We start from the raw sequence: 18079 nt of genomic DNA on the forward strand, positions 1-18079 counted from the left end.
CTTTATCTCCCATTCCTTACACACACATCCACACAATATAGCCTCTCTCCTTTTAGGCATTTGATCCGTGCAACTATTTGATATGGTGGTGCATGTATCAAATGGCTGAGGGTGAAGTAGGCCTGTGTGAACAGCGGGCTGTTCCATGGAGTCTCCCCTCCCTCTGAAGAAGCAACAATTAATCCATTAGTCAATCCTCTTTGTGTTTAATGTCACACATCTTGTTTAAATTTAGCCAAAAGTCGTGATTGGATCGTTTGCTATGATCATGTGAGCGCACACACACACACACACACACACACATCACATGCAAATGTACACACACACGCACAACCCCCAGAAAGGTGTCAATATCCAGTTTTTATTATACAAGGAGATGCTTGCACCAACATTCCTTCCTGTAAACTGAGTAAAGTGGTCCACAATGTTGTGCAAGAATGATGCATCCTGAAAGAGACAGTCTACATAGCTACACATTAACTAAATTGTATTTAACTTAATATTAAACAAAGTCTCCATCAAATGGAGGCACACAAATGTACTTGCCTTTGGCATGCAGAATATACTGTATGAACATATTACATTATGGTCACTTTAAACCCTCCCCACACATCTCATGGCATTGCAAAAGTGTGCGTGTGTACAGTCACACCTATACATCGGCGTGACCCTAAAAGGCTGGATGCACGGCGCCACTCGCCACTTCCTGTTTACCATCAAATGCCTGGGTCATGTGATGCAGTCGGGCAGTTTAGACTGAGTGGTTTGTTCAGCCCGGTGGGGTTGCGGCGGGGGTCACACAATGGCCGCTTTGTGCGATTCAAGTCTGTGTCATTGACTCTGCCAGCCCCGCGGACTGGCACATCCAAGATGGCGGCCTGCGAAGACCCCGCTGGCGCTTGTCATGCTTTAATAGGGTGAGATGTAGATTCTGTTCATATTATAGACAGCGAGGAGTTGCAGGGGGGTCAATTCAGACCAATAAAAGTTCTTCCTTCCAGTCCAGTTTAGCTTGGTTGTGAGCACTTTCAGAGGGAATGTGAACTGTAAACATTGCTTCTCGACATTGAATACTGTTTCTAGCTCCTCAGCTGCCACCTGAGTAAGTAACCAGAGTACCAGTTCCGGAACTTACTCGCGGTGCAGTGACGGCTACACTGCGGTAGAGGGCGACTGGATCTGGCGAGGAGAAATAAATAGCATCTGTGAGCCAGGCTGTTATCGTGTGTTCAATACAAGATAAGTCACCTGAGAGCTGCCTGTCAATCCGGAGCCCCTCCCTGATGCCGGGGACCCCCCCTCCTTGTGGCTTCCGACGGAGGAGGAGTCGGAGCAGCTGCTGTGCACTAAAGTGTGAGGGGAAGAGTTAACAAGAGCATTTCGGAGAGACATGAGAGAGCGACTAAGAGACTCTGAGGCCATTTTAGTAACTAGCCTTCATCCCACAGGACAGTTAATGATGACCTACAATGAGACACCCGGAGGCCATAATGTGCATTACACTGGCCTACAACCTTCCATTTTCAAGCCGTTGGTTTTCATAGCAATTAGGCAAAATACAATTTTGTCATGTTGCTTCCATAGTACATATTTAACCCAAAGGGTCAGGCAAAACTCCCTTGTCCTCATGGACCCAACATACACTATATTGCCAAAAGTATTTGGCCACCCATCCAAATGATGAGAATCAGGTGTTCTAACGCTAAAATCAAGCACTTAGGCATGGAGACTGTCTCTATGAACATTTGTGAAAGAATGGGCCGCTCTCAGGAGCTCAGTGATTTCCAACGTGGAACTGTCATAGGATGCTATGATCTGGACCTGTGCAACAAATCCAGTCGTGAAATTTCCTCGCTCCTAAATATTCCAAAGTCAACTGTGGGCTTCATCACAAGAAAATTAAAGAGTTTGGGAACAACAGCAACTCAGCCACAAAGTGGTAGGCCATGTAAACTGACAGAGAGGGGTCAGCAGATGCTGAAGCGCATAGTGCAAAGACTTTCTGCATAGTTAGTTGCTACAGAGCTCCAAACTTTATGTGACCTTCCAATTAGCCCACGTACGGTACGCAGAGAGCTTCATGGAATGGGTTTCCATGGCCAAGCAGCTGCGTCTAAGCCATACATCACCAAGTCCAATGCAAAGCGTCCGATGCAGTGGTGTAAAGCACATAGCCACTGGACTTTAGAGCAGTGGAGACGCTTCTCTGGAGTGATGAATCACATTTTTCCATCTGGCAATCTGATGGATGAGTCTGGGTTTGGAGGTTGCCAGGAGAACGGTACATTTCGGACTGCATTGTGCCGAATGGGAAATTTGGTGGAGGAGGAATTATGGTGTGGGGTTGTTTTTCAGAAGTTGGGCTAGGCCCCTTAGTTCCAGTGAAATGAACTAAGGATACCAGAACATTTTGGACAATTCCATGCTCCCAACCTTGTGGGAACATGACTGTGCACCAGTGCACAAAACAATGTCCAAAAAAACATGGGTGACAGAGTCTGGTGAGGATGAACTTGACTGGCCTGCACAGAGTCCTGACCTGAACCCGATAGAACACCTTTGAAATGAATTAGAACAGAGACTGAGAGCCAGGCCTTCTCGACCAACATCACCAACATCAGTGTGTGACCTCACCAATGCGCTTTTGGAAGAATGGTCGAAAATTCCTATAAACACACTCCGCAACCTTGTGGACAGCTGCAAAAGGTGGACCCACATAATACTGAACCCTATGGGTTAGGAATGGGATGGCACTTCAAGTTCATATGTGAGTCAAGGCAGGTGGCCAAATAATTTTGGCAATATAGTGTAGGTCAGAAAATGTTTTCAAATTAAAACTTAAACCTTTCGCAAAATCAGAATGTTTTCATTTTCCTTCAATGGCACACTGCGAACCCAGGAAAGCAGCACAGGAAATGTCCATCAAAAAACCCACCTCTGTCGCTGAGGCTGCAGGCCGAGTCCAACTCTGATGAGGTTGGACTTCCGCTGGCGTCCAGCAGCAGCTTGCTGGACACGCCCATGCACAGCGACTCCTTCAGACACAACTCTGACAACACAAATGCACATATTTTTACAGAGGCCAAAGCAACAGGTGGCATGTTAACTAGACCAGGGGTGTCAAACGTACGGCTCGCGAACAGGTTTTATCCAGCCCGCGGGATGAGTTTGCTAAGTATGAAAATTAACCTAAAAATTTTGAATGAAAGAAACAGCTGTTCTAAATGTGTTTACTGGATGTCGCAATAGCAAATATTTGTGTCTTTGTAGAGGAGGCTGCATATGTACAAAATAAACCACATGATGTTTAGTACATCAGTCGAGGAAAATGATCAAACTACATAAATAACATACTGTAATTTGATTTTGATATGATTGTTTTTATCTTGATAGATTGAAAATTAACCCCAATGAGTTGACAGATGATATAAAAATGAAAATGACAAAGATATAGTACTATTAACTGCAACATGTAAGGGTAAGAGAAATCCAATTGTCAGGCTTGTCCCTGACAGTTTGGTCAAGATTTAGTTTTTTCTCTGTGTTTGTTTTATTTCCTGTCAGCACTCTTATTTTGGTTCAGTTTCCTGTTTCTCTCTGAGTGCTGTCCCCTCAGCTGTGGCTGATTGGCACCTGGCCACACCTGGTGTCAATCAGCCAGTTGCTATTTGAACCTGCCTTCCCGTCCAGTCTGTGCTGGATTATTGTCATTTCTACTTGTCAATGTCAGTGTAGCTGGATGCGGTAGCGTTAAGCTGTATTCTGTAGCTGTTTGTAGCTTGCTGTCTTTTTGTTCCTCGTCTTCCAGTTCCTGTTTCCCTGGCATCCCGTTTCATGTTCCTAGTTCCTGGTTTGTGTTTTTTCTTTATATTTTTGGACATTAAATCATGTTTTCCTGGACAAAGCCTGCCGCCTTCTCTGCATCTTGGGGTTCGTCAACAACAAAACCTGACACCAATATTATGATTTGTACAATTTCAGAATGTTCTATTTTTAAACAAAGAGAACAATCTGAAGTTGTCTTTATTTTTAAGTTATCGTGCCGTGATTTTACCAGTCCGGCCCACTTGGGAGTAGATTTTTCTCCATGTGGCCCCCGATCTAAAAGGAGTTTGACACCCCTTGCTCTAGAATGTTAAGTAATTTCAGTCATTTTGATCTGTCAGTGATCACCTGTGTTGTTGATGGCATGAGTCCACAGCATGTGAGCGATGTCCTGGGTCCAAGTCTTGCGCTCGTCTCTGTCCCGAGCCTGCAACATGATGCAGTCACGGAGTCGGGGAGCCTGTCGTACCCAAACTTCAAACTTGACGCCCTCTTCACCCACACTCTGTGTCAGGCCCATGTCTGCCGTCTGCGGGGGGTGGGGTGGGAGGTCAGGAAGATATGGAGTGGATGGCATAAGGAAGTCACAGTACGATGGACCTCTAGGTAACAGATCTTTTCTTTCATGACGTACCTTCATGCAGTGTTTGTAGCTGTAGGCGCAACGTCCCGGCCCAGCGCTCTTGTGCTTGGTGAAGATGATAGCGTGCTGATATAGGAAGACCCTCCTTACGCCGACACGCTTCCTGCGGGTGCCGCCGCATACCGTCAGCTCGCCCTGACGCACTAGCTCGCCACGCTCTGCTACGGCGATCTTGACAAACACACAGATGACAACACATCAGGACGCATATCTAGTCTTCGTCAACGGCACAGCAGTGGAGATCGTAAGCAGCACCAAGTTCCTGGGGGTGCAGATAACTGACAATATGACCTGCTCCCTACACACCGGAGCTATTGTAAAAAGAGCTCAGCAGATGAAAAGAGCACAGCTCCCTCCCCCCATTCTCACCACATTCTACAGAGGCACTATAGAGAGCCTAATGACCAACTGCATCTCTGTCTGTACTGGAGCCTGCAGTGCCTCAGACTGGAAGTCTCTGCAGAGAGTGGTGAGGACAGCGGAAAATATCATCAGGACTCCTCTTCCTCCTATACGGGAGATCGCAAAAAGCCGCTGCCTGACCAGGGCTCAGAAAATCTGCAGAGACTCCTCCCACCCCCACCAAGGACTGTTTTCACTGCTGGACTCTAGAAAAAGGTTCCGCAGCCTCCGTAGCAGAACCTACAGGTTCTGTAACAGCTTCTTACCTCAGGCCATAAGACTCTTGAACGCATCATAATAATCCCCTCAATTCCCCTCAAATGGATTAACTCGCTGGACTATAATGACAATATAACATACATCCATAAATTTGGATGCATATGCAAAAGTGCAATATATTTATCTGTACAGTATTCTATTTATATCTGCACCTTATTGCTCTTTTATCCTGCACTACCATGAGCTAATGCAACGAAATTTGGTTCTTATCTGTACTGTAAAATTCTAATTACAATGACAATAAAAAGGAAGTCTAAATCATATTGTTGCTTTACATGCCAGTGTCTTCTTCTTGTTTAGCAAAGAAAATGGGACATCCCAAAGTGGGACAGGCTCTCTCACCGGACACCCGACGATGAGGTCACTGGCCCTGAGGTCCTCGCCGTGCCGCTGGACGTGTCTCAGGATGGAGAGGGCGGAGTCTGAGGCCGGGTTGATGCCACCCAGCTCCCCCAGGGCCTCACAGTACTGCTCCAGTCTCTGAGTCGGGGCCTGCAGGCAGTGAGGGAAGGACAGAGGCGAGACGGGGGAGGCAGCGGGGAGCTTGGACTGTGGGAGGGTGGAGATGATGAGGGGTGCGTCAGGTCATGTGGAAGACACAAGCATGCATTTGATAAGAAGACACATTATTTTACGAACCAAAATGGCGATGAATGAATTAATGAATGTGTGGGTGGCTCCCATGTAAAATATAAAATAATAATCTCTTTAATTCCATTTTTCCATCATTGATGAATTCATCTTCAGAGCATCGAAACTGTAAACACAATCTAAGAACGCCTCTTAGTGGTGGGTTGATGGAATTGTACCCTGCAGCCCTGTGAGAGTGTATTTGTGTGGCTCCGTCAGTAACCACACCGTGCCGCTTTCTTTTTTAGCAGCTTTCCCGCCATAATCCGCCATAATTGGCTTTCCTCGTGTACATTTAACAAGTAATCAGCTTTCCAATTTCATTTCCTCTCTACTTCAGTTTATTCGGTCAGTACTTGGGTGAAGACCTGGAAATAAGATTTCCTCTGTGAAGCTGATGCATATGCGCCGATCTACATTTCTGCCAGTGGGTGCCCGGTGTGTGTGTATTAGTGTTGCCCCGATACCAATATTTTGGTACCGGTACCAAAAGTATTTTGGTACCGGTACCTGGTACCAAAAGTATTTTGGTACTTTTCTAAATAAAGGGGACCACAAAAAATGACATTATTGGCTTTATTTTAACAAAAAAATCATAGGGTACATTAAACATAGGTTTCTTATTGCAAGTTTGTCCTTAAATAAAATAGTGAACATACTAGACAACTTGTCTTTTAGTAGTAAGTAAACAAACAAAGGCTCCTAATTTAGCTGCTGACGTATGCAGTAACATATTGTGTCATTTTCCATTCTATTATTTTGTCAAAATGATTAAGGACAAGTGGTTATGTTTTGTTTTAACATGTCCTATCTACACTTCGGTTAAAATGTGATAATCACTTTTTTTTCGGTTGTTTGATACTTTACATTAGTTTTGGATGATACCACAAATTTGGGAATCGATCCGATACCAAGTCGTTACAGAATCATACATTGGTCATATTAGAAGTCCTCATTTGTCCAGGGCCATATTTCCTGAGTTTATACACATAATATACATTTTTAAAAAAGAAGATTTTGTGATGTTAAAAAATATCGATGTAATCATAGTAGTATCGACTAGGTACGCTATTGTACGTGGTATCATTACAGTTGATGTTAGGTGTAGATCCACCAATGGCATTTGTTTATATTGTAGCGTCCTGGAAGAGTTGGTGTTGCAGGGAATTCTGAGAATTTGTTATGTAGTGTTTATATTGTGTTGCAGTGCAAATATTCTTCCAAAATGTGTTTGTCGTTGTTGTTTGGTGTGGTTTCACTATATGGCACATGTTTGTGACAGTGTTGGCATTGTTCATACTGCCACCCTCAGTGTGACATGTAAGGCTGTTGAGTAAGTATGCTCTTCATTCACTTGTGTGCAGTATGTTCAAAGTCAAGATGATTGCGTCATTAGTTCATTGTCGGGCACAATGAAATCTTGATGTGATTTGTGACTTATTTCTTATGCAAAATGGGCCCAAGTCGCCACAAAACTAACACCAAGAAGATAGAATTTTCAAAAATGATTTTAAAGATTGAAAGATGCAATCAATCCCACATGGGTGCTCGGCATTGTTCGTGGGTGCGCGGGCCCCGACGCCCCCACGGGATCGGCGCCTATGAGCTGATGTTCAAAGATGACTCACTTTAAAGAAGTCAGTAGCTTGTGTGACCAGCGTGGAGTCCAGTTTGGGTTTGTTCCGGATGTACTGAGAATACTGCAGAAATTGCTCCCGCTGTGACAAAGTAAACCAAATAACTTTTTTATGAAGACAAAATGGATGTATGATGTGACCCCCCTCTAAACCTTCGACTCACATATTTGCTGAAACAGTCCTGTTGCAGAAGGCTTTGCACAAGCGCGTCTTCCATGGCAGGGAGTAGGTACTGCGAGTGGAAGTTGCTCAGGCCAGTCCAGTTGGGGAAGAGGGTATCTGCTTTCCCCCTGATAGAGGCTGGCGTGTCTGAGCGCTCCAGCAGGGGGAGGTAGGTCTCCTCCACCCCCTTGAGGACGGCCATGTACTGTCGCTCGCTGCTCAGCATCCTGCACCAGAGCAAGTAAAGCTTGCTGCATGGGAGTGAGAGAAGAGATGGTACTGTAAGTGGGCACATAGACCAAGTAGTAATGATGACATGAGATTTCGAACCACTCATACACACGCACACACAGAGAAGAACTTAGTAAAAAGGGGTCCAACACCTCTGAGCCGTCGATCCCGCCCGTTCGCTCCCCGTTTCCCTCTCGGTCCTGCCCAGCAGCACATGTTGCCGTGGTGACCCAGTGTGGTCCACCACCTCCTTGCTGCTGACCTCCACTCCCCTGATCAACACACCACCACCTCCTCCAGCGGGGCCGCTCCATCCTGGCACGGCTGTGGCCATGCTGGTGGTGATGACCGGGTCTGCCAGCGCCCGTCGCCCCAGCCAAGACATGGGGGAGGTACGGCTCACACCACCTGTCGGGGACTCGGCAGGTTTTGGAATGGCAGTGCCTCTGCGAGGTGCCAGGAGGGCCTGGAGGTCAAAACTGGGGTGTCTTTTTCTTGGCGGTTTTGGAGGGTGGGGTGGCTCTGTGGGCTGAGAGGGTACAGACTTGACTAAGAACTCTGTGCTCCTGCAGAACGAGTACAAAACAAATCAAATGTACTCACACTTTTCTTTGCTGAATTCAGAAGGTTCTGCAGGAACTTTCCTCCCCCTGCCACCTCTTTTTTGTTCCCTCGCTCATCTCCTATCTTCAGCGTAGAGCAGGTCTGCGGCCTGAACAGCGACGCCAGCGATCCCCAGGACTGCAAACCAAGCTCACCTCCTCCGCCCCCCATTCCCCATTCCCCCTCTCCCTCTAGACCCAACACATCCCACAGGTGGCTGGCAGTGGGGGGTCTGGGCTTAACCTGGCCGTGGTTTTGGGAGCGGTCAGACTGGAGGAAACGCGGCTTCACCTGTGCTACAGTCCGCTGGTAACGCTCCATCGTCTGAGTCCAGAGATCCAGGAGTGTCCCCCCACCCAGCTCGATGGCTAACGACTGGGCATCCTGGAAGCGGGACGGCGGAATGGGAGGTAGAGAGGCCAGAGGGCAGATGGGGGAGGATGAAGATGAGGAGTTGGAGGACACTTCATCGCACCACTGAGTGGCCTGAAATGAGATGTTAAAGCTTCATGTCAAAGCCTCCTGCGTTTGCAGGACGTCCTGTGTCAGCTGACCTCAGTCAGAGTGGAGAGCAGCCTCTGCGTGTTGTCCAGCGTGGTCCAACAGTCGGACAGACAGTGGGACATGTCCCTCAGACGTTCCCTGACCGGAGGAAGTTGGATCTGAATGTCATTCAGGCCGACCCATTCTAACTCAGACCATGTCTCCAAGTCACTGAGCACAGAGAGAGTCCGACTGTGCAGCTCCTGCAGGATTTAGTGCCGTCAGGTATTTCTGTACAGCACATTACCACTAGGTGGCGTCAAAGTAATCAACAATCTAGTTCTGTATGGCTTTAACCTAACATTGTGAAACTAAAAAATGTTTTAATCTCCGTACACATGACAACTTCTGAAGCCAACGCTCACATTTGCAGTTTCTCGTAATGTTTTGAACTTTTGCTGCTTGAGTGAAAGTCTGCTGAGCGAAAGGGGTGGCTCCTTGTAGTCGTCCAGCTGCCCTTGGACTTGCTCAATCTCCTGGTCACACTGGGATTGAAATCATGAAGATATTAGCAAATATGGATATAATTTATGTATGTTCTCTCAAAATCACCTTTTTCAGCTGATCCACCAAGCTGGCCAGTCGTCCCAGCGCGTCCAAGTCATGACCTCTCTGGTTGGACAGTTGCACCAGTCGATGGAGTGCGTCGTCCACGCTGTCGTAAAGTTTGGAGGTTGCAGCGAGTGCCGCCCTTACAGGAGAAAAAAGAGAGCAGGTTTTAACGAGTTTGAGTCCCAGTTATGCAACTACTGCAATGGACTGATTCTCGTTTAATATGCCAAACTTGTGGATTGCATACAAAAACCAGCACAAACATAATAATCTTCTTCTCCAGCTGGTTTTCATTATTTTCCAGAAGACAAACAACTTCCCAGTCTAGAAGTCATCCACAAACCCAAGCAACATTGGAATGTTTTATAACCGTACATCAAGGGAATGATCCATTTTTAATCACCAAGTTGAGAACAATACATAGCAGGAGTGAGACAATAATGTGTTCCCTTCTTATTGCGGGGGTGTAAATCAATTTCCGCAAAGTAGGGGTGCTATTTATTTTAATGATTCATATCCGGGGTGTTCAAACTGAGGCCCACAACTATTTCTTTTATTGGCCCACATTCTAAGGACAAAATAAACTCATCCCGGATTAGAACATTACATAAAAAAAACAAGAAAAAAATTGAACTTGGAAACCAAAATAGTTTCCATGTGTGTCTTACTGTATATGATTTCCGGGCATCTTGTCATGATGAACATGTGGACAATTATTTTGCAAAATATGGTACTTTTTAAAGTGTGCTAAAGTCTTCAAAAAGGTTTTAGTTGGCTGAATAATATTAGTAAATAATAATAAGTAATTAAATACCTCAAATAGATTGCTTTACCTATATGACACAAAAGTTGTGAAATGCTTTGCTCGGATAGTTTAGCATATATTGGTTGACCCACATTGTATTGGTTTAAGTCCCTTTTTTAAATTCCAAAATTATACATCTAGGTGGAGACTTGTCCAGGGTTTACCCCACCTTCTGCCCGAGTGCAGCTGGGATAGGCTCCAGCCCACCCGCAATCACCAAAGGGACAAGCAGTACAAAATGGATGTATACATCTTTCAATTTTACTGTATACGGCCCTCCCTGGAAAAGGTTTGAACAGCCCTTATTTATATTAATATTATATGCATTTAAAACCCTTGCAAGCCCACCACACACTCTGCACAAGCTTTTACACATAATTCCAAACACTTCCTATGCTCTTGAAACACTTTATACACTCTAAATCAGCTCAGTGGCCTTTTGGTTAGAGTGTCTGCCCTGAGACTGGGAGGTTGTGAGTTCAAACCCCGGCCGAGTCATACCAAAGACTATAAAAATGGGACCCATTACCTCCCAGCTTGGCACTCAGCATCAAGGGTTGGAATTGGGGGTTAAATCACCAAATGATTCCCAGAGCGCGGCCACCGCTGCTGCTCACTGCTCCCCTCACCTCCCAGGGGGTGAACACGGGGATGGGTCAAATGCAGAGGTCAAATTTCACCACACCTAGTGTGTGTGTGACAATCATTGGAACTTTAACTTTTAAAACCAAGGTATTTTTAACATGAAACGTAAAAGACACAGTCAATTTGACTGGAGAGTTCCATATTTTCTTCATATTCCCATCATTTGGAAATATAGGTAGGCACCCCTTCTTTAGTTGTATTGCTACAACCTCCAACAATGCATCTAGCAGCCATATTTGATCATTCCTTCAAATTCTCTGCAAAAATGACGTTATTTGGGATGAAGATTCCACCAAAACACATGTGATATGAAATTGCCTGCAGTGGGTGTCATCAGCAGGCTGATGCAGGCCCGCTAACATATCGGAGTTAAAAGTGGGCCTTCCAAAATGTGCTGTATCTTGTTTGAAAACAAGCCTAAAAGCACTATTGTGTCTATTTTGGGGTAATTTTACCTGTCAACATCATTTCAGGTCCAGAAATCTGAAATAAGTGCCAATGTAGTCAGCATGAGAGGGGTCCTTTTAAATGAATGGGCACGCAAATCTCAATGTTCCCAATGGTACTTAAAATCCACAATTTACTGAGACAGCAGTAAGTAAACCGTGACGTGCTGAGGTAACACTGTATCTTAATACCAAACCGTCGAGATACAGTATTTAACCTCACAAGAAGAATATCGGTACATCTGGCCGCGTGTTTGTATTTTTTTCCGCTATAAAGTACTTCTATCATTCATCCTTAGTGGGTCGAGTTGTCGCCTTGCATGTTCAGGTGAGAACCCTCATGCGAGTGGCTGAAAATTGAGCATGAGTCACAGAAGAATAAGAAAGACGAAGAAGAAGATGAAACAATTAAAGGTGTTATACTGTTGGAACTGGAAATTCAGTAGCGTGGTTTGGACAACGCTCAGTGGTGTGCCGTCAGGGCCAGCAAGGCCTTCTTTGCTGGCCTAACGTATCCAGAAATCATGATCATAATTAAAGATAAAATTATTTTTTTATTTACTTTCCCTAAATATCTAAAATTATTCATATTCTTTTCATGTCATATTATGCACGTTCCAGTGCTGTTGTTTTTAGTTTTAGTTTGTATCCAATCAGAATTCAGCTAGCTTATGTTGCCATGCTGTACCAAATCTGCCCGGAGCATTCAGAATCAACAATGCAGGCGTCCGTGCACTGTAAGTGAACGAGGATATACAGTTGATAGACAGTTGCGATAGCCAATCAGATCACGAGTTGTTGTCAGTAAGGCCTTCCAGATGGCCTCACGTTGAACGTGACATTTACGCGTCTTGTGATTGGATACTCACCGGGACCGTTAGCGGATGAATTTGAGAACACATAGAGTTGAGAGACAGTTGCGATAGCCAATCAGATCACAAGTTGTTGACAGTAGCAGTAGATGTTCTGTTACAGCTAAAAGTTGTAAACTCTTATTGTTAAAGTGTGTCATGCTTGTCATTTAATTAACATTTTTACATGTGTATTTGTCGCCATAATGTGATCAGGGCAGTTAATATATCTTTGAGAAATGTGTACTTTGAATCAAACTTTATTGACCAGAAGTTCCATAAGACAAGCAGATACATTTACGGTATATGTTTAATTGCTGATACGTTATAATTTATTTTTAAATGCGCCAGAAAATAACCTTTTTTGTATACTGTTGATGGGATTCAATGCCCAATAGGGCGTAAATGTGTTCCTGTATAGTATTTCTCCAGCAATGATCATGTGGTGACATCAATTATGGTATTTTGAGAGGTAATCATTGAAGTCGGAAATCACTGAAGGCCTAGGTGGGAAAAGCACGGACCGCCACTGACAATGCTAGGACTTTGCATTGTGTAAGAAGTGTTTGATGAAAATTCGCTACATGGGTAACATGACGATCATGCGTGACCACATTGTTTACCGCCACCCTGAGCTTCAGGGCCGGCCCGTGGCATAGGCCGTATAGGCAAATGCTAAGGGCGCCGTCCATCAGGGGGCGCCACGCCAGTGCCACAAATGTTGGAGAAAAAAAAAAAGAAAAAAAAAAGTTGGTACTATTATTTCTAGATACAAAAAATAATCCCACGCTAATTAAAATGCAAAGTAAAGCCTATTTAATAGAAATATTATTTGTTACAACATTACGCCCACACACACCCCCCCCCCCCACCCCCCACCCCCCACCGCACGGTGCGCCCCCTCCCTTCCCGTATCATGACTCTTTTTGGACGTCACCACATAAAAAAGTCAACACAAGATGTCAAAACGGCCAAAACTGTCAGGTGCCAAGGGAAGAAAAAATAGAAAAGAAGAGGAGGAGAAACGAGAAAAAGACAGAGGTAGCAGGTAGGTAACGTTAGCCTACATGAAATTATTTGTCTGTTACAGAATGTGATAGTAACCTCGCTTTTTAGCATTAAGCTAATGTTACATGATTCGGCAATTGCTAATCAATAAATAGCTAGTTCTGTTTTAACGTCGGGTTAATATTGTGGAGGGGGCTAAATTGTTATGGAAAATAATAATGTAACGTTAGGTAATTACAGTACTCCCACCTTACATTCCTCAGGGACATTTGGATTACATCTTTTAAGCAGGTGTTTTTTGTTTACATTGTTATTGCCTTCTGGTTAGCTAATGTTTGCCCTGCAGGTAATAGTCACTTTTCCACCCCTTTATATATTAGGTATAGCTGTAAGCCTAGTTGTTAAAGTGCACATCATTAATGCTAATTAAGCAATATCACATGAGAGGGAATGCTGTTTTTTTAATTTGAGCACTGCTGTGATTCGGTTAAAGATAATCATAACATAACATTCTCATATAATATGTTAATTTGCTTTCTTTAAGTAAAAAAAAAGGTCAAAGACAAAGCTATTCTGTTTCTTGTGAGTATATACACTTCACTGCCGATGTGGGGGGGCGCCACCTAAAATCTTGCTTAGGGCGCCAGATTGGTTAGGGCCAGGCCTGCTGAGCTTGCACAGATGACTGTGCCATACCAGTTCGTCAAACCAACCAAATGTCAACTCTTTCTTTTTTTGAGCCAAGGCTTGTTCACAATTAGTATTTACATTTTTTAGGAAATATTTAAGCCAATCTGCTTAAATAAAATTTTGATTTTTTTGATAAATATTTTTTATGTTTGCACTGTGGATTTTATCTACTTGAGACTTGAATGTTGTATTTACTGAGTTTAAAATAGTTTCACTATTTGTCTTTCATAAGAAATATTTTGCACTACATTGTTTTTGCACAATTGCTGTTTGTACTCTGGTTAAAATATGATGCAAAATATAATTTGAAACCAACCAAATATTCTTTGTTTTATTCCTACATTATTGCAGCATTGCCATATTGAGATATTATCATTATTGTGAGCCATATTTCTAATATTGTATCGTATTGTGAGGTACCCAGAGATTCCCAGCCCTATTTCACACGGTAGGCGTCTTTTACCTGCAATCTGGCGACTTCCGTGACAGCCCGGATGCACTATTGGTCAATCCTGCCAGCCAGGCCCCGCCCCTATGCTGGAGCTCAGTTAAGCGCTGGTCGGCGAGGACACTCATCATGAGGCAGCGGTGCTTATCGATGCTCGCAGGAACATCCTGAAAAACCAGCATTAACCTTATCCGGTGGACAAATCGAATAAAACAACACTCTCCTACTCACCTTTATGTTGTTGACCACTGGCTCTCTGTCTATGGATTGCAGTGCATCCCTCAGTAGGAGGAGGGCGCTCTCGCAGCGCTCAGTCAGACTTTCCAAGCTCTGAAACAATGTGCAAATCTTGTGTAAGCCTGGGAGAAAATCTGTTTAAAAAAAGTAACAATTTCCTGCTCATTTCCTCTCTCAAATGATAATTAATGGAGAGGAATGAGTGTTTCTTACCAGTCGAAAGGAGAGCCAGTCTGAGTGGCAGTGGCTAAAGTCACCCCCTATCTCTGTGGGCAGCTGTTGCCTGTCTACAAACTGCTGAAGGACCCCTGTTCCTCGCACTACATGGACCTGGGACAGGAAAAGGATGCAATCTCATGTCAGGAATGCAGTCTGGAGCATGTGGCAAAAGGCTCCACTAAAGGTCAATAAGCACATATATGAGCTAACACAATTATGGGTTGCCACTTGACATGCCAATATGCAACAATTTGAGCTATTTTCTTAAAATGTGCACAATGTGTGTGTGAGGCTGAGAAATGCCAGCTAATGCAAAGTAAGACCAGGATAGCATGCACAAAGTTAACATTGTGGTATGACAATTTTGTATCAAACCGGACTAAAGGGGCCACTGACCTCTGTTCCCTCTTCAAGGTTACAAGACATAGTCTCTTGCTCTTCATTCACCAAAACGAGCACTGATCCGAGACCATTAGGAACCAGACGCTGCAACGCACATATACAATGAGCTACTGTGCAAGCGTTCTCTCATCGTAGTCGCTCACCTGGAATAAACTTAGTGCACAGAGGCAGTGCGAGGATGGCGGTGAGCGTCTGCTGTCCACCAACACTGTCACACCTTTTTCTTTAGCTACAGGTCTTATAAAATAGGATAAAAGGAAATATGTGTCAAAGTCAGAACCTCTATCTTAAATCACTCAAATGCAAGTTTAGCGTTACAGGGTCATCTTGTGGTAGCAGGCCAGAATCCGGGCCAACTCTTCGCTGTTGGAATCTTGCCCGGATGCATCCGTCTCTGCTATAACTAGAGCACGTCCCAACCTGTCCACCGTACCTGTGGTCCGTCGGGATGTGGTATTATTAAAGATGATACTGTGAAATAAATTTATCAATCAAAGGTATAATTTTTGGAAAATACCCATCATCCTCAGCCGTCCTGATTGCAGGAGCTCTTTGTCCAGTTCCCGAAGCAAGGGATGCTCTTCACATGCGATATCGTTGAGTTTGTTCCTCTCACTCCCCTCGCCATTGGAGTGGTTTAAGGTGCATGATTGGCCATTGCAGACCGGCAAAGACAACGATGGAGCCGCTGTTGTGAGATACAAAAGGACAATTCACTCTTTCTGGGTTCATTTTGAAAGTCTAGTATTTAATCCAACCTGCACTGCTGCTCTTCGAGCTAACGTGAGTCGAAATGCATTCAACGTCAGATGTCTCAACGAGTCCTATCGGTTGTGAAAGACATTCCTCTGTGACAGATTGTTGTGTTGAGTTGCAGCAGGAAGTGGAGCTTGGATGAGGGGGAGCTTTCCCCTGTAGTTTGGAACCTTTCTGGGCAGTCCGTCCACCCGACCGAGCCCTACCTTTGGCCCCCATTCCTCTTTTCTTCCTCCTTGAGATGAAGCACACGATGCTTTTATAAAATACTAAACACTCACATTAAGGTTGTGTTCTGCATATAAATAATACCTTGGAGCTCTGAATCCTGAAGCTTTGACTTCTTTTCCTCTTGAAAAGTCTTTATTCTTTTTTCTACCTTCATCCTGTTCCGTCTTTGCTATTTTGGCACTATCTGTGATGGTGCAAGCTGCATCTGCAGTGAATGATGTGTTTGTTTCATCCAATGTTGGTTTTGCTGCATCACTGTTTCCACCAAGTGGTTTATCTGTATCCTCAAACACAGAGTCTGAATGGGAGCCCTGATCGGAGCATCCCTCTATAACATGCCCGACTTTAAGGTTAATGGAGTCGAGGTGTTCTATGGGGACTATGCTATCACTGCTCTCAGAGTGTTTGCTCTTTATGTCCTCTTTGCATGGTTGCGTAATCCCATTAATCTCTCGCTCACCACCAACGCCAGGCCTCCGCTCTCTAAACAGGCCATCAAATCTTACCTCAGTGTCTCTTTTTGTTTTATCACCATCATCATCATCATCCTGAGTAGAAGAGGAGTAAGATTGTCTTGCATCTATGTTTCCTGGCGGAGGCAGAGGTGATTGCACATGCTCCTTGGGAGTAGTCAAATCAGATTTGATTCCAGCAATCCCTTGAAAGCTGCCAAAGCCATCCATTCGTCCATATCCCACAAGTTTTCCCCTCCGGACCTTAAAGGCCCTACCCCTCTTGCAAAGAGGCAATGTCTTGGTTTTGGATATTGCATGCATCTCAAGGTACCTCTGCTTTGAGTCAACACCCCCATCTGGACCCCCTCTTGGCTCCAGCAGCTCCACATAGTCTCCATCAAGTTCAGGGCGTCTCGCTGTCCGCCCAAGCCCATCTTCACTGCGCCTTCGCCGAGGCAGTGCAGCCTCTGATTCCAAACCATCCGGCGGTAAGACATTCTCTTCTTCCTCATCCCAGGACCAGGAGTCAAGTTCTCCGGAAGAAGAGCCGCCCCAGCCGCCAAAGCTGCTTCCCCCTTCACTGGGCTGACGCTGGGACATGTAGCCACCCTCGGGGTTGGAGATCAGGCCAGCTTCCTCAGATGGGTCATGGATAAATTTGGGGTAGACCACCTCTTTCCATGGAAGGCGCACCACACCGTCACAACTGCTCACCAAGCAGGTATCAAGGCCACCGCCAACTAAAGAGAAAAATCAAGGTGCGCTCAGCATAAGTCACTTCCCTCAACCCCACATGCGCTTTGACCATGGCCCTTCCGAGCTTTACCTTCCCTTTTGTGGCCACGTTCTTTGTTGATGGAGTGAAGCCACTCGCTGGTAAACACAAGAGGGTGCTGGGACTCGGGAACAAGAATTTCTTGGACGGTGCGACCCCCTGGGGCAAGACACTTCAGAGCAAGGCGGGGACAGCGCGTGGAGAAGGGCACCACCTGCAGGTAGAAGTCATTACAGCGCAGGAGCCTCCAGTCCAGCGTAGAGAGCTGGACCACCACTTTATCGCCGAGACACAACGGCCAGCCAGAGTGGAGGAAGAGGCAACCCAGGTACTGGGACTGATGTGGAGTAGACAAAAAGAGCATATGAATTGTTAAAACACGGTCAACTGTTAAGAAGACTGCTAGTTTAACTTCTAAGACTTGTCATGTTGTGTTCAGTATATTTCACTAAATTCCTCCCTCACGTCTGCCTTGTATGACCTCTGTTCGTCTTTGGCCAAGTCTGTAAGCTGTCGCCGTAACTTTGGTGACTTTTTTCCTCTCCAAATGTTTGCGAGTAAGTCGACTTTCTGTAGATCCTGTCTTCCTTCAGCTCCTTCCCTC

General features: G+C 45.0%; 1 protein-coding gene across 1 annotated transcript in view; it reads right to left on the reverse strand.

The window, feature by feature from the left end:
* Positions 1-352: 352 nt before the first annotated feature.
* The window catches only part of arhgef40 (Rho guanine nucleotide exchange factor (GEF) 40), a 29084-nt gene continuing 11357 nt past the window's right edge, over positions 353-18079 (reverse strand). Inside the window, exons 4-26 of the mRNA XM_062066982.1 lie at positions 17527-17812; positions 16327-17440; positions 16017-16249; positions 15776-15946; positions 15577-15691; positions 15402-15495; positions 15253-15342; positions 14851-14967; positions 14632-14730; positions 14416-14567; positions 9508-9646; positions 9321-9440; positions 8967-9158; positions 8413-8898; positions 7962-8338; positions 7580-7829; positions 7408-7497; positions 5492-5698; positions 4460-4639; positions 4174-4354; positions 2936-3049; positions 1249-1346; positions 353-1179 (exon numbers count right to left, since the gene is read on the reverse strand). Of these exons, the coding sequence (XP_061922966.1) occupies positions 1153-1179; positions 1249-1346; positions 2936-3049; positions 4174-4354; positions 4460-4639; positions 5492-5698; positions 7408-7497; positions 7580-7829; positions 7962-8338; positions 8413-8898; positions 8967-9158; positions 9321-9440; positions 9508-9646; positions 14416-14567; positions 14632-14730; positions 14851-14967; positions 15253-15342; positions 15402-15495; positions 15577-15691; positions 15776-15946; positions 16017-16249; positions 16327-17440; positions 17527-17812 (4932 nt within the window). The 3' untranslated portion in view covers positions 353-1152. The remainder of the gene's footprint in view (positions 1180-1248; positions 1347-2935; positions 3050-4173; positions 4355-4459; positions 4640-5491; positions 5699-7407; positions 7498-7579; positions 7830-7961; positions 8339-8412; positions 8899-8966; positions 9159-9320; positions 9441-9507; positions 9647-14415; positions 14568-14631; positions 14731-14850; positions 14968-15252; positions 15343-15401; positions 15496-15576; positions 15692-15775; positions 15947-16016; positions 16250-16326; positions 17441-17526; positions 17813-18079) is intronic.

Source organism: Entelurus aequoreus, linkage group LG12, assembly GCF_033978785.1.
Source record: "Entelurus aequoreus isolate RoL-2023_Sb linkage group LG12, RoL_Eaeq_v1.1, whole genome shotgun sequence".
Classification (NCBI taxonomy): domain Eukaryota; kingdom Metazoa; phylum Chordata; class Actinopteri; order Syngnathiformes; family Syngnathidae; genus Entelurus; species Entelurus aequoreus.